This window comes from Epinephelus lanceolatus, chromosome 18, assembly GCF_041903045.1.
Source record: "Epinephelus lanceolatus isolate andai-2023 chromosome 18, ASM4190304v1, whole genome shotgun sequence".
Lineage (NCBI taxonomy): Eukaryota > Metazoa > Chordata > Actinopteri > Perciformes > Serranidae > Epinephelus > Epinephelus lanceolatus.
The window spans coordinates 27,955,176-27,982,504 of NC_135751.1; the positions used below are offsets into that span (position 1 = coordinate 27,955,176).

The window sequence follows — 27,329 nt, forward strand, 5'->3', positions numbered from 1 at the left end:
GACTCATGGCAGCTCAACACCCATTTCACCTCTTTGTGGATGTGACATTTGAACCTTGATCATAGAAACCTATTACAGGGTTCGTACTGATAGAGGCAAGTTAAATTCAAGGACTTTAAAGTACATTTTCAAGCGCTCCCTTTTTTTTTCCCAAGGATGAAATTGTATTCTCCACAACCATCTTTCTTACTGTTAAAAAGCAGAAAAATAATTGATGCTGAAGCTGCTCTGGTGTAAGAGTTTTGCAGGCTAGCCAAACATTCTGGTGCTGACTATTTACTGGTTTTCACCAACCCATTAGTGCTCCAGGCTCATACCACAAGCATTCAACAACAACTGCAAGCACAGGCAATCTCGACTTTCTACTTTAAAGCATTCATCCAATACGTTTCGTAAAATAATTTTTGATTCTGTTCTCTGTTTTAATTAAGGACCAATTTAAAAAAAATCAAATCTGATTAAGGTATTCCAGTACTTAAATTCCAGAGTATCAAATTCAAATAAATTAAGCATCTTGTATAAATGCTGCTAGGTGTGCCTTAACACAGTGGTTCTCAACAAGGGGTCTGCAGACTTTCAGGGGTCCTTGACGGAGTCCCAGGGGATCCCCAGAAAATGAGGAATAGTATGTTTCACTACTTAATTCACTACAGAGATGAGCCAAATGTGAATAAGAGTCGTGACTATTTGCATCATATGTGTCACTTCTCCATGGTTATTTCCTCAAGTGTAGTTGACAACTGTAGTCTTTATCATATCTAACAAGAGAAATCTTTTCACAGAGGTCTGTGAAGTGAAATCTAATCAGACGGCGGTCTCTGACATAATGTGTATCAATTTAGTGGTCCATGACATGAGAAAGGTTGAAAACCACTGCCTAAACATAAAAAAACAGGCACCCACAGCATGTAAAACATACTGTTCTGTGGTTTTAAACTTGTCTGTAAAGTTACTAGATACATTTAATACTCCATACTTTTGATACAATCATATAAACTTTTACCTGTTTTTGTGTCGTGCATTCTCAGTTTTCACATTTGTTAGGTGACAGTTTACTGCAGAAGCCGTCTTTTGGTTTCATAGAACATATGTGAAAGGATTTGTGGTTTCTGTTCCAGTGTCCTACTTTGTACATTGCAGCAGAAGTGATAACAGACAAGTGTGTATGTTTGTGTGCGGGTACGAGCCAGAAAGTCTGTTTGTTAAACCAAAGTGTCAGATTTAGTCAGACTGCGGCTGCACGTCAGACCCACACCCTGTCTATCTATTTGCCACAATGATTAGGAACACTGATGTGCTGAGTTGTGTGACTGCACTGTTGAAAACAAACACGTCTACGAGAGTGCAATTTTAAAAATTCTTTAATTTATATCTTTAAAATTAAAAACATCTGAATTGCATTCTACCACCTCCAAAGGCACAGTCATACTTATAGCAGACCAAATTCATAAAACACTGCCACTGAACATCTTTTTTCTCAATTTGTTTTGTACATAAGAAACAATGCACTATAAAAATGACTAAACATTTTTTCTTACTGGGAAAACAATGGCCATTCTATATGCTGTAAAAGACTGGAGTGATATGTACTCAGCTGTGGTAGCGTTAGACTCCATGTAAAGGATGATGTGCTGGTTTGAGGGCTGGCGATGCTTGTTGAAAACGTGTGCATCGCAGCTATTTAAAGACTTTGTATTCAAAAAATCCAAAAAATGACATGTCTACAACAACCAATCTTGACGAACAGTGTTTAAGAATATGGATGTCTGAAGCAAAACAAAGCCATTGGCAGGAGGGCGGAAATGCAGTGAGATGAAAGCACAGTGGAGGAAGATGAGTGTCGGTGGAGGACTGTGCAGAAAGAGCCATCTCACCTCTCACCACGCAGCGGTGAGCAGGAGATGTTCACACGAAATCTGACACCTGCACCCCCACCGTTACAAAACACACCTAAGACTTCAAAGAAAATGAGAAACATTTCAGATAACTTTGTCGGAGCTTTTAAAGACAATAGTCAGTATGTGCAAAGAGGCAGGGCCTTAGCCTGTTTGTGGAAAAGTCATCAGATATGATATTAGGATTGGTAACCGAACGTACAATCACAAATCAATAATGCACACAAAGGTTGCTTACAATGTGTGACAACACAGCACCATACACTGCACAAGAGGTTCACTTAGTGACAACGAAATTCAAAATAGTGGATAAATATACAGTAGAATATAAGTATATCACCGTTCTTACTCAGGCACAGTCCTCCTTAAAACATAGATAATTTAAAGACAATGGGATCAAAGCAAACAGGTTTGGCACACACATGAAAAAATATACTGAAATAAGGCGAGAAAATGACGTCAAAGGAAAAATGAGGCCACAGAGGATTGGATGGACGGGAATGAAGCACTTTGAACATAAAAATATGACACATACAGTACCTCCCTCGTGGAACCAGATGTTCAATAAAAGAGAGAGGATTTTTTGCAGCAACTAACGGGAGCCCCAATTCCACAGCCGTAGCTTTATCTTTACAAGTGTGTATAGCAGCTGCGACAGGCACTCCAAGAACACAAGAACGTTTTCTTAACAGGCGAATCCAATAAAACGGGAAAGCTACACACGTCTCCCAAAATCAAAACCTGAATGCCTTACAAAATATCTACAAGAGGAAAACAGTCAACACTTGGCATGACTCACAAGCACACAACCAGACACACACACACACACACACACACACACACTTGTACGCACGCCATCATGGGGAAAAAAAGCATGTTCGGTCAGCCTCCAGGAGTAACAGCAGAGCGGTGTGACCCCCTGTGTTCAGACAGAAAACACACACACACACACAAATAAGACAAACCCACACAAAAATCCCAACCGCCTGCTGTCTCTCACAAATGTCTCTCCCCCTCTTAACGACAGTTTCCTACAATGAATTAGTGACAACTAAATCAGCAACTGTTTACTGCTGAAGGTCCACTTTGCACCCTCGTCCTGTTGAAGTTACCTCACACACATGCACGCACACACACACACACACGCACACACATCACAGTATTTTCAAGACCACTTTGATACGGCAGTGACAGTTTTAGGAGGATCGAGGGTGAGCTGAAGTTTCGAGGAGACAGCAAGGCTACAGGTTGCAATGCAATGACAAAAAGAAAGAAAATAACATGCCTGGCTTCTTTTTTTTTTTACAGATCAATACAACTGAGGGTTAAAATGCTCTGTGTTTCTCTCGGGGGGGTTTCAAGCCACATCCTTCTGCAGCAGTACTCAATGTTTCGACTGTGTGTGCCTGTCAACAGGTGGGACAGTTACAGTATGCAGCGACAGTGTGCGCACACACATTTACAAGATCTATATACATGTGTCGAGTGTATAAATTAGTGTTCTTTGTACATCTGTGTGTGTGTTTGTGTGTGTGTGCATAATCGATATAATCAACCCACGTCTAGTAGTGTTACTCTGTGGTTAGTTGTCAGCTGATCCGGTTGTGAAGAGGACTCTCTGGTCCATTCTGGCCAGCTTGGCAGGCGGCTCCAGAGATTCGTCTCCCAGCACGGCAGCGTCCGAGGGAAGGGACAGCTCCTGACCTTCCTCGTCGCTCTCCTCCTCTTCTTCCTCTTCCTCTTCTGGTAGAGATGAGGTGTAAAGGGGGTAGTCAGAAACAATGCTTGAAACATGAATGAAGTTAGTTTGAGAAACAGAGCCCAGAGTGTACCTTTGTCAGGATCCAGCTGGTTTAAACCCCGGCCTAAACTGGCAAACTAAGAAGAGAAGGATGTGTTAGTACAGTGAATATATCTCCTATGATTTCGTTCATCTATGTGTGTGTGCTTTGGTACCTCTCCCATGACAGCAATGGGGGTCTCTCCTTTGGCCTGGGCCACTCTGTGCTCTATCAGGTAGTACATGTACTCATCGTACAGCAGGCGGATCAGGTGAAAGGAACCAAAACTGGCCGCACTCCTCAGGGTCAGGTCCCTGATCACCATGGAACTGCGGAGCAGAGACGGTGAGAATTAAGCAATCAGTAAACATGTATACCGAAACTGTAACACTTCTTATTCTTGACCGTAAACAGGAAGTACTGTTTAGTGTTTCACTATGACAGAGGTAAAAGGATTAGTAAACTCTATGTTGAGTTCTCAACTAATAGAGATTCACTAATACAGTTTCGCATCAAGTTCATTATTCATTAAAGGAATACATCCCCCTCCCGATGATCTTTTGTGCATTAACGACAGCAAAACCATATCAAAACAACCTTTTACAAACTCTCACACAACACACGCAGTATAATCCAAGTCTCATTTATCCAGCTGAATGCTCAATACTTCCCAAACACACGCATTTTCACTTACACTGACATTTTTAAAACACTTTTGCATAAACAGTCTCACGTATCGACGAGTAGCACGCCTGGACAAGCGTGTTTGAGCTCTGCTTAACTGAGAGCATGAAAAGAGCTCAAGCACACGCTTGCCCAGGCGTGCTACTCGACCGTATGTGAGACTGTTTATGCTGAAGTTTTTTAAATATTACAGTTATAGTGAGAATGCATGTGTTTGGGAAGTACTGATCGACTGGATAAATGAAACATGGATTATACTGCATGAGTTGATGGATGGATGCTTTGCTGTCGTTACATGTGCCCCCCCCTTTACTCCAATTCATCAAGAATTTTCTCAGTTTTTGGATTCTTCGTTCACCATGTGGGCATGTAAGAAAATTAAAGTTCTCCTAATGAATTCAGTGTAACATGGCGTGAATAATCGATATACAAGTGATGATTTTTTTGGGTGAAGTACCCTTTAGAAAGCAAATTCTGCCACCTGTTAAATAATATCTGAGTGAACGGACATAGTAATCTACACAACTGAAATAAAAGCAACTTGAAAGTGAGTGCTGGTCAGTTTATTACTCTGCTCTTTTTATAGACTGATCTGACATCTGGCTCTTTCACAGTGTTTCCTAGTTTATTAAATTGATTTTATCGTCTTTGAATCTTTGCTTGTGGCTTTAGTTCCTTGATGACCTCATGATTCACTTCACGACAGCTGAGATGCTATCTTGTTACTTGTGATCAGGTTTTCATCACACTGATGCAAGATAACAAATTTCTACTGTTCTGTTTTTTGAATTTTTTGACATTGTTCTTTACCAGCCATGACTTCAAAGCTAAACATGCATCACAACTGTGCATTCACACTCAACAGTGATTCACTATCAGAGCATAGAATGGGCTCATTTACTGAGCAACAAAAGTTTGTAGCTAAATCTCACAGCCTCGACAAAGACAACAACGTAAAAAGGGAATGTCCAAATGTCTCCCATCACACCTGTAAAAAGACCACTTGAGTAGGAAAAGCTTGGCGGCCTTGGGGAAGGCAGGGCTCTGCTGGTAGGGCTTTAGGACCTGGGAGACCACACCATCCAGCCATGCGGCCCACTGCTCCAGGGAGTTCTGCTGCTGGAGGGTCAGCTTGAAGTCCTGCTCCAGCCGCTGGACAACACGGTCCTCACACCGGCACACCCATGAAGCCTGCTCCTGCAAAGGGTGGACAGGACGGGGGCAACGTGTCAGTAAGAGGCAGTACCAGCAGAGGACATTCTCTGCCAGCTTGTCTTAGAGCAAGACACTAAATCACCACCAAGTTCATGGCTCTGAATCGAACCACGTGCTGTACACTGGAGGAGAAAGACAATGAGCTTCTGAGAAAAAGAATGAGGGTTTGGTTTACATTTCCTGGGTAGGAAATTTGCAGATAAGACTGAATAACTAACACACATGAAACCTCGTCAAAACCACAAGCTACAGCAGAAATCGTTGCATATGCACAAAACTATAACCCATGCAAGATTAAGCCGCAAAGACTGAAATTTGCGAGTGGTGCCAGTGTTCAAAGACTAAACCAACCTGGACGTTAGCAAAGTCAACACGGTTGAGGTCGGAGAGCATCTGGTTGATCTGGGCCGTGTTCTGGAGGACAGCGCGGGCTGCCTGGGCGAGGTGATTCAGACTAGTGTAGCGACGCAGTGTCTGGGCAAATGCATTGGCTGATGTTACCTGAGAGACCACAAGGAGAGAAGGATGACAGGACATCAAAAATGTATTTTACATAAAGGCATGCATACATACAAATATCTCTACAAGTGACCTCCTGTTACAGAGCAGTGTACATTCAGCTCTGGCCTTGGCCTTAAGGGGACAGTTCACCCCAAAATAAAAAACCTGTGGTGCTATTTATCAATCTAGATGGTGTTGGAGATATCAGCTGTAGAGATGTCTGCCTTCTCTTGAATATAATGAATCTAGATGGCACTCAGCTTGTGGTGCTCAAAGAAAAACTAAACAGCAATGTCTCTTTGCAGGAATCATGACCTGGTTACTCAAGATAATCCACAGACCTTGTTGTGAGCAGTTTAATGTGGGAACTATTTTATTTCTACTGAACTATACCCACCAACAGTATCACCAAGCAGTAGGTAGCGTGCATCTACTGCTAGCTCACCTAGCACCACTGAGCTAGATAACCTTACAGCTCAGCCGAGGAGGACGCCATTAATGCTTCAATCCAGCTCTGTAACGAGCATGAGCCTCCCGTCCATGAGCAGATGCCAACTTCCTTCTGCACAGTGATACAGTTGGTGGGTGTGGTTCGCAAGAAAGAAAGTAGTGCCTACATGAAACTGCTGATGAGATGGTCTGTGGTTTATCTTGTGTAACCAGGTCAGGATTTCTGGGAAGAGACTTCGCTGTTGAGTTTTTCAAATGTAAGGTCTTGGTACTTTGAGCACCAAAAGCCGAGTGCCATCTGGTTTCATTATACTGGAGCGAAGGCAGACACCTCTACAGCCGGTATATCAAACACTGGACAACTCACACCAAAACAGTCTAGACTGATAAATAGCATTACAGGTAATTGACTTTGGTGTGAACTGTTTCTCTGTTCACACCACCACAGCAAGGAAAAGTCCCACAAAGGAAAATGGGTTTTAGTTTTGCAGTACATTCAAAGTATTAAACCAAACAATTTCTAAGCTTGCAGAAAAGTATGATTGTATAATATCTGATCCTGCAAGCCTACAAAGCTTCCTCCATGGCTCAGAACACATGTTTTTCCACCAACTGCAAGTTAATCCAAGGGGAGTGTACCTTGATGCGGACCATTTCCTCCGGGATGTTCATCATGGCATTGGTCAGCCAGCTCTCCAGGCTCTTGGCAAAATTGCGGATGGCTTGAGTTAAGGCACCTGGAAGCCGCAAGGGAAAAAAGGGATGAGAGACTTTAGTATTGGTCACTTGAGATTATGTTATTATTTTCTTATCCCTGACAATGTACCAGGATAAAGGACTATCAAACAACTGGTGAACATAGCTAAGTTTCTGCCAAAGAAACAGATTTCTTAGCCGTGTACTGTAAATGCATGATCAGATTTCCAATGTGATTCCAATTTACATGGAAGACAACAACCTAAAGCCCCGGAAAATATTTCTGTGGCAGCAATGCAGCAGAGTGCAAAGAAAGACCCTTTCTCATAGCTGTGTCAAAAATAGTTAAATTCAAAGTCTGACTAAAATTGAAACCAAAAGAAATCAGTCTAAACACCAGTGAGTCAGTTTCCACAGCGGAGCAGTAGGCGTGAAACAAGGAAAAGCTTTGTGCTCTCTTACTACAGAGCCAGTTCACCAATCCAAATGTTTCGCCAAGAAAAGACAGTTTTTCACAGAAATGTGGGATTGTTTGTGAAATATCGAGCAGGCTGATGTTGTCATAGGCTCATTCTAAATAGTTCAATTTGGCACTGAGGTTAAAAAATAGCTCTTAATCTGCATGGGCATATAATGTAGGTATGGATAAAGTGGCTTTAATGGCAACTGTAATTATTTTAGAGTAAATGGGCACATTTTAAATCTAAAAAAAGGGCCGGGTTGTGGGGGCAGCAGGCTGAGCAAGGTGCTCTAGATGTCTCTCTCCCCCAGCAACGCTTTCCAGCTCCTCCTGGGGGATCCTAAAGTGTTCCCAGGCCAGATAAGATATATAATTAGCATGTTCTGGGTCTGTCACAGGGCCTTCTACCAGTTGGACGTGCCCAGAACACCTCTTTACACCCTTAACACCCTGATAAGATGCCCAAACCACCTCATCTGGCTCCTTTCAACACGAAGGAGAGGCAGCTCTTTTCCAAGCTCCCTGTGGATGTATGAGCTGCTCACCTATCTCTAAAGAGGCAGACCCTTCGCCATGTCAACTACACTGTTGTGAGCATTAATACTTGTGCGGTGGTGTGTCTGTGTCACTCTGCAGTAACACCTCCAAAACATTAGTTTGTGGCGAGGTTCCTGTGGAGTGCTGTGAAGTTTAGTTGATTCAAAACACACATTTAACATGACTTTAATAGAGACAATTTCAAACACAAGTACACAAATCAGCTTCACTATTACTCACAGCGCTCACAAAGCACTTGTCTTATCTGGACACATTTTCCCCACAAATACAACATGCTAATGTTTTTAGCACAAGCCTATGGCATTTTACATTGTATAATTTAGCCTAGCAACTAGTGATCTTTTCCTCTTCTCATATAAAACCAGGGACAATAGCAACATTTAATAAAGGTGACTACAGAATTTGGCTCCATCACAACTCACAAGGTTCACTGACAAAACAACTGTCTTATACTGAACATGTTTTCCAAACAAATACAACATGCTAATGTTATTAGCAAAAGCCTACGGCTGAGCTCAGCCACCCTACAGAGGAAACTCATTTCAGCCGCTTGTATCCACATTCTTTCAGACACTACCCAAGGCTCATGACTACAGGTGAGGGTTGAGAATGTAGATGGACTGATAAATGGAAAGCTTTGCCTTCTGCCTCAGCTCATTCTTCACCACAACTTTCCAGCCCAATGCCTTCATCATTGCTGACTTCATGCCAAACCAATAGTCCATCTAATGCTCCATTTTACCCTTGCTCACACAAGACCCCCAAAAAATTATTTTGCATTTACTTTTTTGTTCAGTGTTTTTTATATATATTTTCTTATGCACATATCACTCTCTGCTTTCCTGCTTAATCATATTTCTTGTACAGTCTTACTGGGGATGGGCCTGAGGACATCAGGGATGAGGATCTCCACCAGGCCCTGGTACAGGCTGTTGTCACAGTCCCGGCTCCAGCGCAGCACCGGATCATACTTGCACAGCAACACCAAGCAGGACTTAGGGAGGCGCTTCTCTGACTCATCATGACTGCCAACACACACACACGCCAGTTTTAACTACTACAAAATAGTGCTGTTATTGCAAACAGAGAATTTTCTGACTGAATTTTGAATATCAAATCTCGACCACTCACACAGCCAACGTGGCATCTCCAGCCTGACTCTGGCTGAACCTCCAGAAGGTCTTCCACAGAGTTTCCACCAGGGTAAACTGCAGGTTGACCATCACATCTAGTATGGCCTGACAGAACACAGAGAGAACATCTGACTTATCAACAATTGAACAGAAACAAAGAGAGGAAAACAAGGACATTATCTAAATAATGGATTTTACTCTCTAATGTTGGTTTGACTTCTTCTGATCCCATCTTTTCCCTCAGCTGTCTAACATGTCTTTTCATTTTTCAGTTAGTATTGTCCTATTCTATACTCAGCAAGTACTTTTATTTAAAGCAGTCTTCCAGTGTCCCACTAACAACTAGATAGAAAAGGGAACCTCATAAATACTGAATGGGTGCCTGCCAGCAAACTGATCCTTGCAGTCGGTTACCTCACAGTGTTCTCTGTACAGCAGCTGAAAGCTCTTTATATGCTCAAGCTCAATTCCCTCTGGCAGAGACTTCCCCTGGAGGTCGATGTCTGGGAACTCTGGGAGAGCTCTGGATGCATCTGGAACACAAGGACACTGGATAGTCAGCGAGAAATCACACTAAATGCAGATTACATTACCTGTAAATAATATTGTATATTGTATTTTCACAATAATACCATCAGACTCATAAATCTTTTTGGCAGATCCTTCAGCATCACTTTTAAACCTGTAGGTATTTGTTCACTAGTCTCACCTAGGAACTGCTGGTACTGCTGAACCTGGGTGCTGATGTCCACCTGCCCTGACCCCTGCTGCTGTTGCTGCTGCTGACCTGCTCCTGCTGCTGTGCCATTAGTCATGCCCTCTACTTTATGCACAGGCTTCAACCTGATAGGAACAGACATAAAATAGACAGGATAACATAGATGAAACATTCAGTTTGACACAAAGACGATGAATAAAAAGAGGGCCCAACCGGCAATTCTGTCTTATATAGCAGTTTTATATATCACTTACATACAGTTTCTATATACAAGTGAGGGAAAATAAAAGTCAGTTCAGTTCAAGCTTAATGTGTTACAGTGGTGTAATGACAAATATTAGGTGTGTGTGTGTGTGGGGATGTTCGTGTGTGTACCTCTGCTTCTGTGAGAAAGGCTGCTGCCTCATGGCCAGATGTTGCTGATCTTCCATCAGACGGAGAAGAGAAGAGCCTGCCTTGATCCTCAGTCCGTAGTAGTGGTATTTAGAGTTACCCCTGTCAGGAGCAGATGACATGTTTTTTACATAAAATTGTACATGTGTTGGCAAATCTGTCTCTCATAGTAAATCTATAAAGGAGAAAACAAGTAGAAGAGAGGGTTTATGTTGTCTGTATAAACTTGTGGTAAAAAATATATATCTTTCATTTCATATAATACCCTAACTAAACATATGTTATTGTTTAATTAAACCCATATTACCAAACATTTCCAAAAAGTCAATCTCACTTGCAGGCTCTCCCCTCCTTCATCAAACTCACTCACCCACACACATGCTGTCTGTCTTCATCTCTACCCACATTTCTTTCTACACTGGGCAAACGTTTTGCTCTGCTCCGAAGGGCTCTATAGATTTTCCTAGAAACATCTCCATTGTTCCCCTGTAAGAAACTGTGCCTGGGTGTTCACTAATTGGGACCTATATGGACAATACTGTGTGTATAAAGAGGGTGTCTGTGCTGCTGATGTGCATCGCTCTGTGGGAGAAAGTGTTGTGTCTTTCTGTTTGCCAGCTCTTTGTGTGATGTCATGGTCATATCTTATATTCATAAAAATACATTTGAAAACAACTGTGTCGATATACAATCCTGTCATGTAGCTGTAGTGCACCGCTATTGATGACTCGTCTTACCGTGTGCCCAGGCGCCGTGTGCGTAGCCCCATGAACACAGATCTGATGAGTTTTCCAAAAGAGGCAGCATTAACAGGCTCTAGTTTCTGCTCCTGGCAGTGCAGCAGATAATGGCAGTAGAGGGTGGAACGTGGCAGACTCACTCCTTCAGCTGTCTCATAGTTGTCCAGCAACCACTGTACCTGACACGCAGGCAATGAAAAAAGAAAATAGCTGGTGCAGTTAGCAAAGCCAATAGATACAAGCCGGAATCACACACCTCAACATACAGTATACACACAAAAAAATATGTTCACTTAATTGCAAACACCACATTTTTCAGTTAGTACATGCACACATTTTTTTTTTAATCAATAAATTATAGAAACACAAACAAATCCATTCACATATACAGCCTGTCGATCATTTGGGAATGAAAACACAAATACGTTTGTTTGCGTGCCGTGGCATACAACTTTGGTATGCAATGAATTAATGACTTGCAATACTGATGGGATGTTTGCCAAACGGGTAGGTTGGTTACCATTATCATATGGGGTTCAATAGGATGAATTTGGGATGAACAATAAAAATGCCCCTCGTCACATGCACTGTAATGATATGAAAATGATGAGGCCATGGTTTTGTTTTCTCTCAGGTGGAAACCACAGTTAAAAATACCTTATGCTATAATGAGTTTTATAAGGATCAGTACTCAAAGTGCTGTATTTTCTGGCCGTGAATCTCCACATTTTTAATTGTGCTTTCCACTGGACAAAACTATGACGTCATCAGTGTGCGCCACCAAAGGGGTTGTGTGGATGAGAACAAAACGAGAAGAAATTCCTGCGCTTGGCGCCTCTGCATACCTTCTTGTCTGCCGACGGCACGCTACTCTCCTCGCCCTCTGTAATACTCACAGTGGCTGGGGAGGCGCGGGCGGTGTGTGAGTAGTTCTGACTGTTGCCAGCTGCCCCTCCGCTGCTGCTGCCCAGCATGTAACCCCCCTGGATCACATAGCTGCCTGCTGCGCCACCGTTGGTGCCTGCCCCTTCCCCTGCCCCATTGGTGGTACCACCTGTGGTCACCACTGTGGCCCCTCCCCCTGCTGCACTGGTGGGCTGGGCAACAAACATGGACACCCCCCCCGTTGTGCCAGCAGTTACGGAGACGGTTAGAGGTGTGCCAGGGGTGGAGGGCTGTGAGCCTGAAGTTGGCTGCCCTTCGTAATACTGGGCAGCTGTGGTCTGGGTGTACAGAGGTGTGTCAGTGTAAGGAAAGGTGCTGGAACGGCTGGATGAAAGACATAACACAATGCGTTAGAACCAAAGCAAACTGTTGGAGAAAATAAACTGTAGAAAGGAAAAAGTTCTGTCTGGTGTTAGAAAATGACGGTTTTATTCTCACATGGTGCTGGTGGTGTAGTTGTTGTCTCCTCCTTCCACATACTGCACTTGATTGGTGTACACATGTTGCACTGGCACTGATGTGAGTTGCTGCTGGACCTAACGAGACACACACACACACACACACACACACACACACGCGCACACACACACACAAATCCAATAAATCCCTGCCTGCCTAGTTAGACCATATCAACTGTATCATCTCCTAAGATCATCTGTCATGTAGTGTCTTTTGAATGATAACATATGCATTTCTTAGCTACAGATAGACTCTCTGTTCCCTTAACTATATAGCAGCAGTCACCCTTGTGTCCCTGACCTACTTGTAAATCCATAGTTGTAGCCTGCAGTGGTGGCTGCTCAGGGCCTGAGCTTGTGACTGGAGGGTGGGCAGGCACAGCGAGCGACTGAAGTGATTGGTTATACTGACAGAGGTCCAAACAGAGGTAGATGGGCTTGCCGCAGCAGTCTCTTATGTTGTCTGCTGATGCCCAGACCTGGCACTCTGGCTGCCCTATCTCATGTTGCAGCTGGCATTCTTCTAGATTCTTATCCCTGACTAACGTTGTCACCTCAATGGGGAAGAACTGGAAGCCAGCAGTGGTAGTTTTGACCAAAGATGTGATTAGTTGGCTAATACTGTGACACAATGTAAGGCAGTTGGAAAGTTTGGTTGTCATTGTGCTGTGATGACTTGTGTGTATGTTTGTTTTCCACAAATAGGTGTGTTGGTCAGTGGCAGCACACATGATTGTCAGACATCATATTTGACCGCCTGTGATGAACTATGTTACAGTGTGTTGACTTACCTCCTGGCTGATATGAACAGGCTGTAGACTGGTGACACTCAGCTGGGTGCCTGGCTCAGTCTTAGCTATCTGAGAGGTGGCCTGCACCACGGACCTCTGCAAAGATATGGATACTGTATGTTTTAACTGTCAAGGAAACATTAACTTCATGTGGTGTTTGTGGGTGGGTGCATACTTTACCTGTTGAGCCGTCTGCACCTGCTGAACAACCTGTGTCGGAACTCCTGTCTGCACCACAGCTGGAGGGGGGCTAGAGTCCGATACGCTGTCACTTGAGTGAAGGGAGCCCTCTGAGGGACAAAGATTGGCATCATTCTCAAATTTAAGGCCACTGCACACCAAATGTAACATAGTCTGAGTGGGCGGAAGTTTGCTGCAGAGATCAGCCTCTCATTGGGCGGAACGAGACACCCACTGAAGTCCCGCCCTACCACCTCCGGTTGTGTAGCAGTTTTCAACCGTTTTCAACACGTCCTTTACTAACTTTTGCGGTGTTTGATCTTGCGGGGATGTAGCCATTTTTCTGCCATGGTTCGCGTCCTGTAGGTGATATTTTTGTGGGCGTGTTACACCAAAACCTGTTTCCCCCTGGCAATATTTTTGCAAGCGCACCGTTGCTGTGGCACCGCCAAGAACAACTGGGATTGGTTGAAAGAAGTACAAGCAGCTGGGGCGTTTTTTTCTCCAATCTCACAGTGAGAGTCGGCCCAGCCAGACCTTTCTTTTCTTGAGAAAGGTCTGGTGAGCGAGACTAAATGTGACATAACCTGTGGGACTCTTATAACCGCAACAAGAGAGCGGAACAGAGCGCACAGTAACATTTCCTAACTCAGACAGCCTACTCACAACAGGTCGGAGGCAACTTTAGTTGACAGTGGGGAACAGATGTGTCTTTCAATTTTGTCTTATATTGTGAATTTCCACAATGAAAAGAACAACAAATGCATCAAACTGTGCAAGGTTTCTGTGCGCAACATTTTTTATCGGATGACTGATTTAAAAAACGCATACTTGGTGTGCAATGGCAATTAGTCATGAAAGTCAATTGAAGGCAAGGAATTGTGTAGTGAGTTAACTCAAGTGTCCATTCATGTGAAAGTACATCTTTGTTTTACAATTACAATTCAGAAAAATGAAGTATCTTAAATAACTGACCTTAAGAACATACAGTGTTGTTACAAACTGATAAAGACAGATCTGACTCATTAAAATAAATGTGTATTAAACCATTTTTGAAAAATGAAAAACATTTAAAAATATCATCTGTAACAACCTGAATATGGATTAAGGAAAGGGCTGGTTCTACCCTAAAATGGGCTGGTCTACATTAGTGCCAGCGGCATTAATGGTACGTAATGTTTAGCCCTTACCTGTGACTGTAACAACAATGTACTGAGGAGTGCTTTGGGCATTTCCAGACTGTGTGGGGGAGCCCTGGATCTCTGCGGTCACATACTGTGTCTGAGCAGGCTGGGCCTGTGCTGTGGACTGGGCTTGACTACCATCTGCAGGCTTCGGAGTGGCAATGGAGGTGGCTTGATCAGTGGGAGTAGTTTGGCCTGTGGGTGTGACGACAGTGGGAGTGGCCACAGTCGTCTGGATCTCAGCCAGAAACTGAGGGGCAGGTGCAGGTGTAGAGCTGGCGTCAGGTTGCCCCGGTGTGACAGTAACACCGGCCCCCTGGGGTTGGGCTGCTGGCTGGATCTCACCTACGTAGCCTGAAGTGGCCATTACAAGAGCTGAGAATCACCCTAGGAAGAAGAAACAAGTGACTAGTAATGCATTTCTGGTAGATATATTAGGGATGCTGTGTATGCTCCAGGATGAACCCTGAAACTGTCTGTTCCCAGGTTCTGTTTTGTTAGAATAGCCCAATGCTATTTGATCTTTCAAGCCACTGTATAATTGTAACCGGTGGACTCCTGTGTTGTCTGCACTGCGTTGACATGAAGAGGCTTAGAGCGTGGATATCTTTGGAGGCGATATCCGTTTATCACTAACAACTCTGACAGTAAGAGGCAAAAACACAATCCTCTGTCAATTATGACCATATAAACGCAAGCCCCTACACAAATTAAGTGACACAGGAATTTGTTAGCATGTTAAACAATAAGTTTAGGCTGAAAAATGACCTTATAAACAGCTTAACAGCACCAAAACATGGAAATTACTACGAGAGCAATGTCACTTACCTCTCCCATGGAGTACAGCAGCAAAAGAGGAGAGGCAAGGCGGGTTACACCCCTTTATAGGTGGGGTACCCCCAAAGGTGAACGTTGGTGTACAGAAACTAAGAAGGAAATATTCCACATATTGACTATGGAGGCCTAAGCCTGTCAAGTAACAACTGAAACAAATTTTGTGTAATTATAATACTTAATATACACATATTACTGCTGTATAACTGACTCTGTTACATGATCATTCAGACAGAGCGAGGGCAGGGCATATCTAGTCAAAAGTTGTGAAGATAAGAGAGATACAACTTCCTATTTAGGAGAATGTAGCATCACAAAGTGAAACAAACCACAGCTTCCACTTGTGAAATGACATGACCAACACTTAGACATGATGCAAATGATGTTTTTTTTTCTAATACCATGAATCTGTGGTCAACAGTTCATGTCCAGGGGATACTGGGAATATTTCCACATCCTCATTTGTTGCCTAGATGCAAATTAATAAGCAAGATGGCTGTTTCTGAAAGCACTACTGTAGCTGACCTACTGGTGGTGCAGCTGATGTGGAGGTGGGGGAGGAGCATTGACGGGAACAAGCATTTCGGTGTCTCATTACCTGTAATGTGATCATACACTATGGCAGCACACAGTTATGCCCATTACACAAGTTGGGAAATCCCTCACCACATTGCTGTGCACTACCACTGCTATGCTTTCTGTTGTAATAGATATGTCACAATCACTAACGAGGAAATTACATGTACACCCTGTCCTTAAATTAAACTTAGGTTAATTGATACAGTACACTTGATATTAAGTTAGAAGCAACGTGCCTTTGTTCATTGTTGTTTAGCTGACTGCAAAATGATAGCACAGAGGAAGAGTTTATTGTGACTTACATCTGTGTTTGCAAAGCCAGATGAGGATGTTTAATCCTGGCGTTTATGGTCAGTTTAGCCTTATTGCAGACGTATAAAGTTTTTCGTGTGGTCAATAGGTGAAAAAACACGTTCAACTGAACTCAAAGCACCTGCAAAACGCCCTCCTTCGCCACGCCCCTCAAATATTAAATGTCCGCCACCTGCTTTCAACTTTACATTACCGACAACGATATTTCAGTTGCCGTTTATTGTTCCAACCCCGCTCTTTCCTGTACACTAACCCATACGCTAGCTAAATAGTTACACTTTTAACTTAGCTATCCTTATGTGAGCTCCCTTTTGGGTAGTAACCGTCATGTACTCAGGGACTTGGTTTAGAGCCGCTTGTCGAAAAAACATAACGTTTCAAACCGCCACAGAACGCCCGTTCATTGCCGTTAAAAACAAACGAGTGTCCGTTACTGGTAACTCGTTTTGTTAACTGTAAGCACGAGCGAGCACAAGGCTGTCGTGACAGCACTGGTGCTAGCTATCTAGCAAGGTAACACGGGCAGCAAGCTAACTGGTCTCTACAACAACCGCCATTTTGTACCTTTTGCATTTGACATCGCCATAACAACGGCCTGCTTGAGTATGCATCTGTGGCTGCGTCGTCATGGCAGGCACAATTCAGTGTCACCCGAATGAGTAGCGGGCAGAAACGACCCCATTCAAAGCGCAGACTGAGGGCTGATTATCAATACGACGGCTAGCTTGCAGGCTAACGTCAGCTAACACTAGGAGGCAGTTGCCTGTTATGGCTACTGGAACAACAAGGGGGAAAAAGCAATAGCACAATTCAGCTGAAGCATTATTGGACATGAAATATTCCCTATATGTAAAGAGCTTCACCTCTGTATCCACGTATGTATTTCCCACCGGTAAAATGTCTTCTTTTATTTTTATGGCGGATTCAGCTGTTGTTGTTGTTGATTCTCGTTGCTGGGTTCTTGTCGCCAGGGCTACCGTGGCTATGGCGCTTCGTCCTCACCAGGGCAACTGTTGCTACCCACCCGCTCCCTTCCCTCCCCCCTCTTCGCTCTGATTGGCTGAGCGCTGCCAAATTGTCTTAAAGTGACAGGAGCAGCGAATTTCTACTACAAAGCCTTCCACGCCCATTTGAGTAACATCCCCGTCTATCATACACATACATTTTACAACTGAGGCGGATGCTATGCCTGTCAGAGTAATAGGTTCATGTTAGTGCTTGTCAAAATTCTGCAGTAAGTAATTTGACAGTGTCATAGTAACTATTTAAAATTTAAAACAGGGTGCTATAGACAATACAGTTTGTCTTTGGTGGTGATACATCTGGCTGGTACATCTGGCTCCACTGAAACCAAGCACACTCAGTGGATGCCCTCGAGATAGCAGCTAGTGATTTGATTCTACAAACAGTTTGTGTTCAACTAAGCCTTCACCCTTTACATTGTAGATTTATTTTTATAACAGTTACAAAGTGCTGTACAATAAGACTAAACACATAAACAGTAAAAGATAAAATAAGGAAGGCCAAAACTAAAATCAAGATAATAAATGGGAAGTGAAATCAATAAGACAGCAATAAAAATAGACAGACAGTTCAGATGAAGCCAGGATATGCTTTCTGTAGGTTTTTAGGAGAAAGTTAACAAAGCCAGTGACTCACACAGCCTTATATCCTCGGGCAGGTTTTTACAGAGCCTCGGGGCCCTGATTGCAAAACACCGGAACAAGCAAAAGACCTCTGCCCGAGGATGTCAAACTACACAGAGGTTCATGAGGGACAAACAGGTCTGAAATGTAATCTGGAGCCGGGCCATGCAGAGCCTTAAAAGTAATCAATAAGATTTTGAAATCAATCCTAAAACAAACAGTGAGCCAATGTAAAGAGGCTAAAACTGGTGTGATGTGGTGCAAATATGTTGGACACACAGTGAAGCGGGAGCACCACCTGAATTAGTTATTTCAACATGTTATTTCCATGCCCTCAGAAGGTTCAATCAGTATTTATGAACATGAGCTACTCTCTATAAATGCCAGAAGAGGGCCACAGTCTCAAACTTGTGATGTCATCAAGTATAAATTGGGGGCTCCCCCAATTACAATTAATGGGAGTCTAATTTTGTGGACCCACAGAATGTTTATTTTCCTTTTTATATCCAAAAGCTCTTGTAAAACTCTCTTGTAGTGTTCTCAGTTCTGAAACAGGAAATGTGCCCATACAGAGTGCTCCAGGAACGACCTTTCCCTGTAGGCTAATGCAGAAGTTGGCCTCGGCCTGGTTCCCTCATCAAAAGGCCTATGGGATTTTTCCATTTGATTTTAGATTGTTGCAGATAGTTTTAATATTTATGGTACTTTCATGTTTTGTTCAGCAAGATAATTTTCACAAATGAACACAATTTTTATGATTTTTGAAGCCTGAATGCAATCACCTGGAGTAAAAAGCTAACGTCAGGCTATAAACAAACACTACAGTCATATGATTTAACATCCCTACCACCGCAAGGCTGTAAAGCCATGCTTGACATGATGTGACGTGAGCATCGGCCTTTTTTAAGACACATAAACGCTTAAAAATTCAAGAGTGGGGTACTTATAGACAAATTTTATGTCGTGGAACAAAACATGAAAGTCTGTTAAGCTTGTGTTAACCACCTTATTTCAGGCATCTAATTAAAAACCCATTAAAACAACCTATTGACCTTAAGATGAGGGAACCAGGGGCGCAGAAATTAACTCATTTCAGGGTTTTAGGACTCATTTCTGGGGCACTCCATAGTCAGGACATTTTCCTGGATGCTCTAGGTGTCAGTTCAATGTCTGTGAAGTAATTCCACACTTTATACCCTATGATTCCCTATGATATCACAAATTTGAGTTTTATAACTCTACATTTTGGATTTGGAAGAGAGTTATTTATGTCTACCAATATTTTTGAACTATCTTTAACCATAGGAATAAGATATGAATTTTGAAAATGGCTGTAGTTCCGTTTTCACGTCATCTCACAAGGTTTTGTAGCTCCAGTCCCAATATTGCAAAGAATCCAGTTACCAACTAGCCCTGGATAACCTCTTGGCAATTTTATAACCCCCGAGCCACTTCTTTATAGGTATGCAACAGTCGTACAGTAGAACATGTAAATGACAACATCTGCAGTATTGAAAATAATTTATTGATAAATTACCCTTAAAACGAATTATACAGTAGGACCAATCTATATACTTTTTTTTACAATATGTCCAAGAATTATTAATTTTTTAAAAATTTATATACTTTATTAATCCCCGAGGGGAAATTCAATTTTTCACTCTGTCAATTACACACAGGTCCGAAAGACACACACATGCACAAACTGGACCTATACATGCACTAAGTGGAGAGATGTCAGAGTGGGCTGCCCATGACAGGCGCTCTGAGCCGTTGGGGGGTTCGGTGCCTTGCTCAGGTGCACCTCGGCAGTGCCCAGGAGGTGAACTGGCACCTCTCCAGCTACCAGTCCACGCTCCATATTTTGGTCCGGACGGGGACTTGAACAGGTGATCCTCCGGTTCCTAACCCAAGTCCCTATGGACTGAGCTACTGCCACTCCAAACCACACATTAATAAAAAGTATGGACCATGACACTCTCATATTGCTCCCATGACCTCCTCAGGTCACTTCTGTGACTCCGTGTTAATGAAAGTCAGGGTGGACACCCTCCCGAAAATGCCATTTTGTTTGCTTGTTATCGTCACATTAATTACAGATTCATCATCCCTCATTGTAATTTCCTAAACGAGCGACCTTTGACTATGTGGATACACAGATAAAAATGTGTTTTATTTTTGTCTGACTCATAATAGGACTGCTATGTTATCTGCCTTTGAAAATGTCACTGGTCCTGTCTCTGTACTCCCAGTTCACCTTTTGGCAACGAGATGACAGAATAAGCAATTTTCAAGAGAAAAGGGAAGTGATGTATACAGAAGTCATGCAGGGTCTCGTGTGAATTAAAAATGGCAATACTGATGTAAATAATTGCAATGTTGGATACAATGGGCTATATGTAAATGTATATCCCTGTAGTGGTGTCAGTGAATCAGGTAAATCTTGTTAATGGGGAATTAATGGCAAACTGAGTAAAGGGTTCATTTCATATGATCAGGCAATGTTTGCCAAAGGTTTTTATCTTTTTATTTTTGACAGGAATTACCTGTTGTGCAACTCTTCTTTTATTTTAGGGCTGTGTTGAGTATCCCTATACTATTAATTGGTACCAGCTGTCAAATGATAAAGAAAAATTGTTTAAATCTTACTCTTGCATCAATTTGTTTGATTAATTAGGCTAATTTAGCTGGTGTAATATCCATGCCTATTACACAATAAACCACCATGGTATCTGTAGGGGACAAGAAACCATGACAACCATATATATCATGCCATAAACCATGCCCTATGAGAAACATATTAATAGACAGAGTTGGAATTGGCCAGTACGCTATAAAAAATGTGTCACATGGTCTCAAACTTTTACCTTTAGTTGACATTATTAATGTAAATATGCTCCTCACATCCACATCCACTACATGATCCATGATTATTGATCATTTACATATGAAACCTAAGTGGGATCTGATGACGTCATAATGCTGAGGGACATTAAAGGTGACGAAAGTGCTTCTCATGCTGAAACACAATTAGATCATCAGGGCCACTGACAAATTCGTTAATTATGCCACCTTTGGCCTGCTTTTTGTCTCCATAAAGGTCTCTGGCTGTATCTCTGTTTCAAATCTGTTCTTCTTCCAGAGAAGGCCTGCGTGCGCAATATGCATGTCTCCCTTCCAGGGCTCTGGACCCCTTTATAAACCACGCCTGGGTCACTTACTAAGTCAAAGCGCCTACAAACAGGGAGACAGAAAGCTAAGTGCTGCCCATAGCAAACAATCTCCTGTCATTTAACAGCTTGTATTTTGCTTTATTTCCACTGGGCACTATGTGGAAAGCTGTGGTACTGGCTGTATGTCTGCTGGTGGCCGGGGTTCAGCCCATGGACAACCCAACATATGGGGTGAAACTGTGCGGCCGTGAGTTCATCCGGGCAGTCATCTTCACCTGTGGAGGCTCACGATGGAAACGGTCACTCAGGAGTGCAGGTGAGAGGCTCTATATCTTCATCATTACTGACTTTGTGCTACAATCAGTGTCAGGGTTTCATGTATATGATTTATTCCATCTGTTATGTGATGCCAACTTTTTTTCTATTTCTAGTGTTATGATTTCTCTGGATCTGTTGTTTGTATATTGTCTTTACCTTCCTCTGTTCAATTGTGATTGTGTGCATATATGGTAATGATAACTTCAATGGAGGTACAATAAAATCATGTTATTTTAAGTGCACATAGACAGAAAATATTACTTATTACATTTCTATTGAATTATGGACAATCTATGCTGGAATCAGACAGCTATCATTTACATTGTCATTAGATGTTTTATGTGGAACCATTTGAATAAATAAATAAATGAACATAGCCAAACCAAAAAAGGATGAAATAATATTCATATAAATTTTAATTGTAACATACTGCAAATAAGTATAACTATGAGTAGTACAATTAGGGGAAATTTGTTAAATATGTCGCACTTATTTAGGTGTATGATTGTGTGTGGGGAGAAAAAAATATTAAAAGTAATAATATTAATAATAATAATAATAATAATAATAATAATAATGACCATAATAATAATAACAGAAATTAAATAAATAAAAAAAATGTAAAAATAAAAAGTTAAATAAAATTATCACTACCCTAACCCTACCACTACTGCTACTACTACTACTACTACTACTAATAATAATAATAATAATGATGATAATGTAATAATTGTTTAAAAAAAACACCTAGGTAGTAATAATAAGGGAGGAATGACAAATGAATAGTAGGGATATTCTGATGTACCTTTATTGATGATAACCATGATATTTAAAAATGAAATACTGATATCATGTTAATAATACACATATTATAATATCGTATAAATAATCCAGCGCCTCTTTCCGTTCTCACTTTGTCTCCCTCCCCCAACATCGTCCGGTTTTCTTTCCACTATCCATTAAGTATATTCCTCTTTTTAGGACAATTCTGAACAGTCATGGTTACAGACACTCTCCACCCCCCTACAGTGGTATTTTAAGTGCAGTTTATTTGCCGAAAAAGAGACAAAATGCACAATGAACACATTAAAGATGGATATGACTGATAGGCTTTTTTTTTTTTTTCAAATTTTCTTTAGATATTGCAAGAATGTCATTATCATGTATTAAAATGGGATATGGTGTCAGCCGTAATGAATAGTTTGATATTAGTGTCAGCTATATTAGTATAGTGGACCCTGGCAGGGGTGTGGAGGTGGAGGCAGTAATGTCACCAGCAGTAGGGGGAGGTTGTTACCGGGGTAAGGATGTGTGCGTGTTTGTATGTGTTAAATGTATAATGTGTTGTATGTGTGAAACAGGGAGGGCAAGTGACATTAAAATTGATGAATGCAGTGTAACATCTGTGAAATGAACGCTTTATTTAGACAACAGAAGAGGATGCTGAAAGATTATTTTACTGTTTGCATTTTCCCCAGAAATGCAATTCTTTCACTGATAATACAGTTAATGGACAGGGACGTGTGTAAGAGAAAAGCATGAGTGCTCTCTCATTCTTCATTTGCCCATTTTACTGCAGCAGATGTGTCAGAGGACCCATTCAGCTCCCGTCAGGAGGACTCCTCGGAGGGCTTGAGTCACAATCCTGTGGTAGAGAGTCTCCTTCAAAGGAACAGAGATCTGAGCTTCACAACGAGAGACAACAATGAGGCAGCGTTTAGCAGGCCGGCCCGTTCTTTCATCACTGAGGAAATCCTGGAAGCCCTACGCAAGGCTGACCGCAAGGGCCGGGATGTAGTGGTGGGCTTGTCTAACGCCTGCTGCAAGTGGGGCTGCAGCAAGAGCGAGATCAGCTCCCTTTGCTGAGAGTCAGCCTTCGCCATCTGAGTCAATACACCGGCATACATACTGTATACACGAGTACACAGGCAGACACAAACGGACGCACATCCACTTCTCTTTGTTTCACTTCCCATTACCTTTAGATCATTTTATTTGCAGTGTCTTTGAGTTAAACCGTTCTGTAAACTGTTCCTGTCTTTTAGTATCTATGAAGTGTATGGAAAGGGCTGCCATGTGTCAAGAAATGTTTATACATACTTCTTCTAGGCTTTGTAATGAACAGCCTTAATTAGTCTTGAACAAGCTGTTTTGTCCTTCCCAACCACTTTCACACACATTATAACAAACCTGTATGTTTTCATGACCAGCTGAATTGTGTGTCTGACAATTCAAGGGAAATGAATGCTTTGTTAAAGTCATTTGACAACAGCTGCATAAAAAGTCACTCACGTCTAATCTTGTTTGTAATTAGAAGTATATTGTTGGTATTTTGCATTTGTTTCACAGCACACAGAGCACTATGACGTTCAGATCCATAATAAAAATGTGTTATAAGACAAATTCTAAGTGAGCTGCATGTTGAAATCTTGTCTTTCCTCAATTGCCAAGGCTTAAAATAGTCTCACTTCATCGGAAATATGCTGTTGGGGCATATTTTGCATTTGGTCATGCATGACCATATTTCCTTAAAAACACTGACATAGTGACATCCTCAGTGATGAACAAAGTATTAAGATCCAGATCCTGCATTTAGCTCAAAGTACTGATACATCAGTGCAAAAATACTCCATTTAAAGTTAAGTACATTTAAAACTGAAGTACAGAAGTAGCTATTATCAACAGCATGGACTTGAAGAATTAAAAGTAAAAGTATCCACATGAAAATCACACCTGTAATACCTGATTTAACTTATATGCTACATTATTAGATATGCATCAATTTGTATATTATATATATATATATATATACAGTACAGGCCAAAAGTTTGGACACACCTTCTCATTCAATGCGTTTTCTTTATTTTCATGACTATTTACATTGTAGATTCTCACTGAAGGCATCAAAACTATGAATGGACACATGTGGAGTTATGTACTTAACAAAAAAAGGTGAAATAACTGAAAACATGTTTTATATTCTAGTTTCTTCAAAATAGCCACCCTTTGCTCTGATTACTGCTTTGCACACTCTTGGCATTCTCTCCATGAGCTTCAAGAGGTAGTCACCTGAAATGGTTTCCACTTCACAGGTGTGCCTTATCAGGGTTAATTAGTGGAATTTCTTGCTTTATCAATGGGGTTGGGACCATCAGTTGTGTTGTGCAGAAGTCAGGTTAATACACAGCCGACAGCCCTATTGGACAACTGTTAAAATTCATATTATGGCAAGAACCAATCAGCTAACTAAAGAAAAACGAGTGGCCATCATTACTTTAAGAAATGAAGGTCAGTCAGTCCGGAAAATTGCAAAAACTTTAAATGTGTCCCCAAGTGGAGTCGCAAAAACCATCAAGCGCTACAACGAAACTGGCACACATGAGGACCGACCCAGGAAAGGAAGGCCAAGAGTCACTTCTGCTTCTGAGGATAAGTTCATCCGAGTCACCAGCCTCAGAAATCGCAAGTTAACAGCAGCTCAGATCAGAGACCAGATGAATGCCACACAGAGTTCTAGCAGCAGACCCATCTCTAGAACAACTGTTAAGAGGAGACTGCGCCAATCAGGCCTTCATGGTCAAATAGCTGCTAGGAAACCACTGCTAAGGAGAGGCAACAAGCAGAAGAGATTTGTTTGGGCCAAGAAACACAAGGAATGGACATTAGACCAGTGGAAATCTGTGCTTTGGTCTGATGAGTCCAAATTTGAGATCTTTGGTTCCAACCGCCGTGTCTTTGTGAGACGCAGAAAAGGTGAACGGATGGATTCCACATGCCTGGTTCCCACTGTAAAGCATGGAGGAGGAGGTGTGATGGTGTGGGGGTGTTTTGCTGGTGACACTGTTGGGGATTTACCACAGCATCCTGCAGCGACATGCCATCCCATCCGGTTTGCGTTTGGTTGGACGATCATTTATTTTTCAACAGGACAATGACCCCAAACACACCTCCAGGCTGTGTAAGGGCTATTTGACCAAGAAGGAGAGTGATGGAGTGCTGCGGCAGATGACCTGGCCTCCACAGTCACCGGACCTGAACCCAATCGAGATGGTTTGGGGTGAGCTGGACCGCAGAGTGAAGGCAAAGGGGCCAACAAGTGCTAAACACCTCTGGGAACTCCTTCAAGACCGTTGGAAAACCATTTCAGGTGACTACCTCTTGAAGGTCATGGAGAGAATGCCAAGAGTGTGCAAAGCAGTAATCAGAGCAAAGGGTGGCTATTTTGAAGAAACTAGAATATAAAACATGTTTTCAGTTATTTCACCTTTTTTTGTTAAGTACATAACTCCACATGTGTTCATTCATAGTTTTGATGCCTTCAGTGAGAATCTACAATGTAAATAGTCATGAAAATAAAGAAAACGCATTGAATGAGAAGGTGTGTCCAAACTTTTGGCCTGTACTGTATATATATATATATTTGTACATTTTAGTGTTTAGTGTTTCCCAACCTATAGGGCCTCTCCAAAAGGTCACGAGGTAAATTTAAGGAGTCATGAGGTGATTAATGGGATAGGAAAAAAGAAGAAAACAGTGTTATGCATTTATTTTGGTGACTTTTTTCTAATTTTAGCTTTGTTCTTGGGAAATAATGATCAATTTAAACTCTTCGTGCCATGAAGGATCATTCAAAAATGATTGATCATGCAAAAAACTTTTTTTTCTTTCAGGGTTAGTGTTCGGGTGAAGCTGTTTATTATCACAAAATTGTGTTTGCTCTTTTTAAATCATAATGACAAATGGAACCATCCAAATGGCCCTGATCAAAAGTTTACATATCCTTGAAGTTTTGGGCTGATAATATACACACAAATTGACACATGCAGGTTTAAATGGCTATTAAGGGTAACTGTCCACACCTGTGACCTGTTTGCTTGTAATTAGTGTCTGTGTATAAAAGGTCAGTGAGTCTCTGGGCTCTTGACAGACCCCTGCACATTTCATCCAGTGCTGCACTGACTTTGCTGGATTCTGAGCCATGGGGAAAGCAACAAAACTGTCAAAGGACCTGCAAGAGAAGGTAGTTGAACTCTATAAAACAGGAAAACGATATAAAAAGATATCCAAAGATTTGAGAATGCCAATCAGTAGTGCTCAAACTCTGATAAAGGAGTGGAAAATAAGGTTCTGTTGATACCAAGCCACGGTCAGGTAGACCAACAAAAATTTCAGCCACAACTGCCAGATGCAAAGAAAAACCCACAAATAACTTCAGCTGACACATAGGCCTCTCTACAAAATAGTGGTCTGGTTGTTTCAAGATGAACAATAAGGAGGCACTTGAAGAAAAATGGGCTGAACGGTCGAGTTCCCAGAAGAAAGCCATTACTATGCCAATGCCACAAACCAGCCTGCTTACAATATGCCAAACAGCATCTAGACAAGCTTCAAAACTTCTGGAAAAAAAGTCATTTGGAGTGATGAGACCAAAATTGAACTTTATGGTCACAACCATAAACTCTATGTTTGGAGAGGAGTCAACAAGGCCTATGATGAAAAGTACACCATCCCTACTGTGAAGCATGGAGGTGGATCTCTGATGTTTGGGTGTGTGAGCTACAGCGGCACAGGGAATTTGGTCAAAATTGATGGCAAGATGATTGCAGTATGTTATGAGAAAATACTGGAGGAGGGGCGTCGGTGGCTCAGTGGTAGAGCAGGCGCCCCATGTACAAGGCTGTTGCT

At 42.0% G+C, this 27,329-nt stretch overlaps 2 protein-coding genes across 9 annotated transcripts; one reads left to right on the plus strand and one right to left on the minus strand.

Moving 5' to 3' along the window:
• Positions 1-1,345: 1,345 nt before the first annotated feature.
• rfx1a (regulatory factor X, 1a (influences HLA class II expression)) lies at positions 1,346-17,521 on the minus strand. 7 transcript variants are annotated; one of them, XM_078161325.1, is made up of 19 exons: positions 17,371-17,521; positions 14,789-15,169; positions 13,599-13,708; positions 13,419-13,514; positions 12,608-12,705; positions 12,070-12,493; positions 11,222-11,403; positions 10,467-10,586; positions 10,083-10,216; positions 9,788-9,906; positions 9,372-9,478; positions 9,114-9,265; positions 7,166-7,263; positions 5,927-6,076; positions 5,349-5,557; positions 3,852-4,005; positions 3,728-3,773; positions 3,456-3,638; positions 1,346-2,814 (listed from the first exon to the last, which is right to left on the minus strand). In XM_078161325.1, exons 2-18 carry the CDS (start codon positions 15,147-15,149, stop codon positions 3,478-3,480), a joined length of 2,721 nt encoding a protein of 906 aa, XP_078017451.1. In that variant the 5' UTR covers positions 15,150-15,169; positions 17,371-17,521; the 3' UTR covers positions 1,346-2,814; positions 3,456-3,477. The 7 variants fall into 7 exon arrangements, with proteins under 7 accessions (XP_078017451.1, XP_078017454.1, XP_078017453.1 ...); XM_078161328.1 differs by having other exon boundaries at positions 1,346-3,638; positions 11,222-11,397; positions 12,121-12,493; XM_078161327.1 differs by having other exon boundaries at positions 1,346-3,638; positions 12,121-12,493.
• A 3,875-nt stretch (positions 17,522-21,396) lies between these two features.
• rln3a (relaxin 3a) lies at positions 21,397-24,025 on the plus strand. 2 transcript variants are annotated; one of them, XM_033645667.2, is made up of 2 exons: positions 21,397-21,642; positions 23,224-24,025. In XM_033645667.2, exons 1-2 carry the CDS (start codon positions 21,483-21,485, stop codon positions 23,508-23,510), a joined length of 447 nt encoding a protein of 148 aa, XP_033501558.1. In that variant the 5' UTR covers positions 21,397-21,482; the 3' UTR covers positions 23,511-24,025. The 2 variants fall into 2 exon arrangements, with proteins under 2 accessions (XP_033501558.1, XP_033501559.1); XM_033645668.2 differs by having other exon boundaries at positions 23,227-24,025.
• The last annotated feature ends 3,304 nt before the right edge of the window (positions 24,026-27,329 follow it).

Coding starts and splice junctions, on each gene's coding strand:
- rln3a (XM_033645667.2), top strand. CDS start 21,483: ATGTGGAAAGCTGTGGTACTGGCTGTATGTCTGCTGGTGGCCGGGGTT. Junction 21,643..23,223: donor ACGGTCACTCAGGAGTGCAG/GTGAGAGGCTCT, acceptor ATTTTACTGCAG/CAGATGTGTCAGAGGACCCA.
- rfx1a (XM_078161325.1), bottom strand. CDS start 15,149: ATGGCCACTTCAGGCTACGTAGGTGAGATCCAGCCAGCAGCCCAACCC. Junction 13,515..13,598: donor AGGTGCAGACGGCTCAACAG/GTAAAGTATGCA, acceptor ATATCTTTGCAG/AGGTCCGTGGTGCAGGCCAC. Junction 9,907..10,082: donor GCAGTACCAGCAGTTCCTAG/GTGAGACTAGTG, acceptor CTTGTGTTCCAG/ATGCATCCAGAGCTCTCCCA.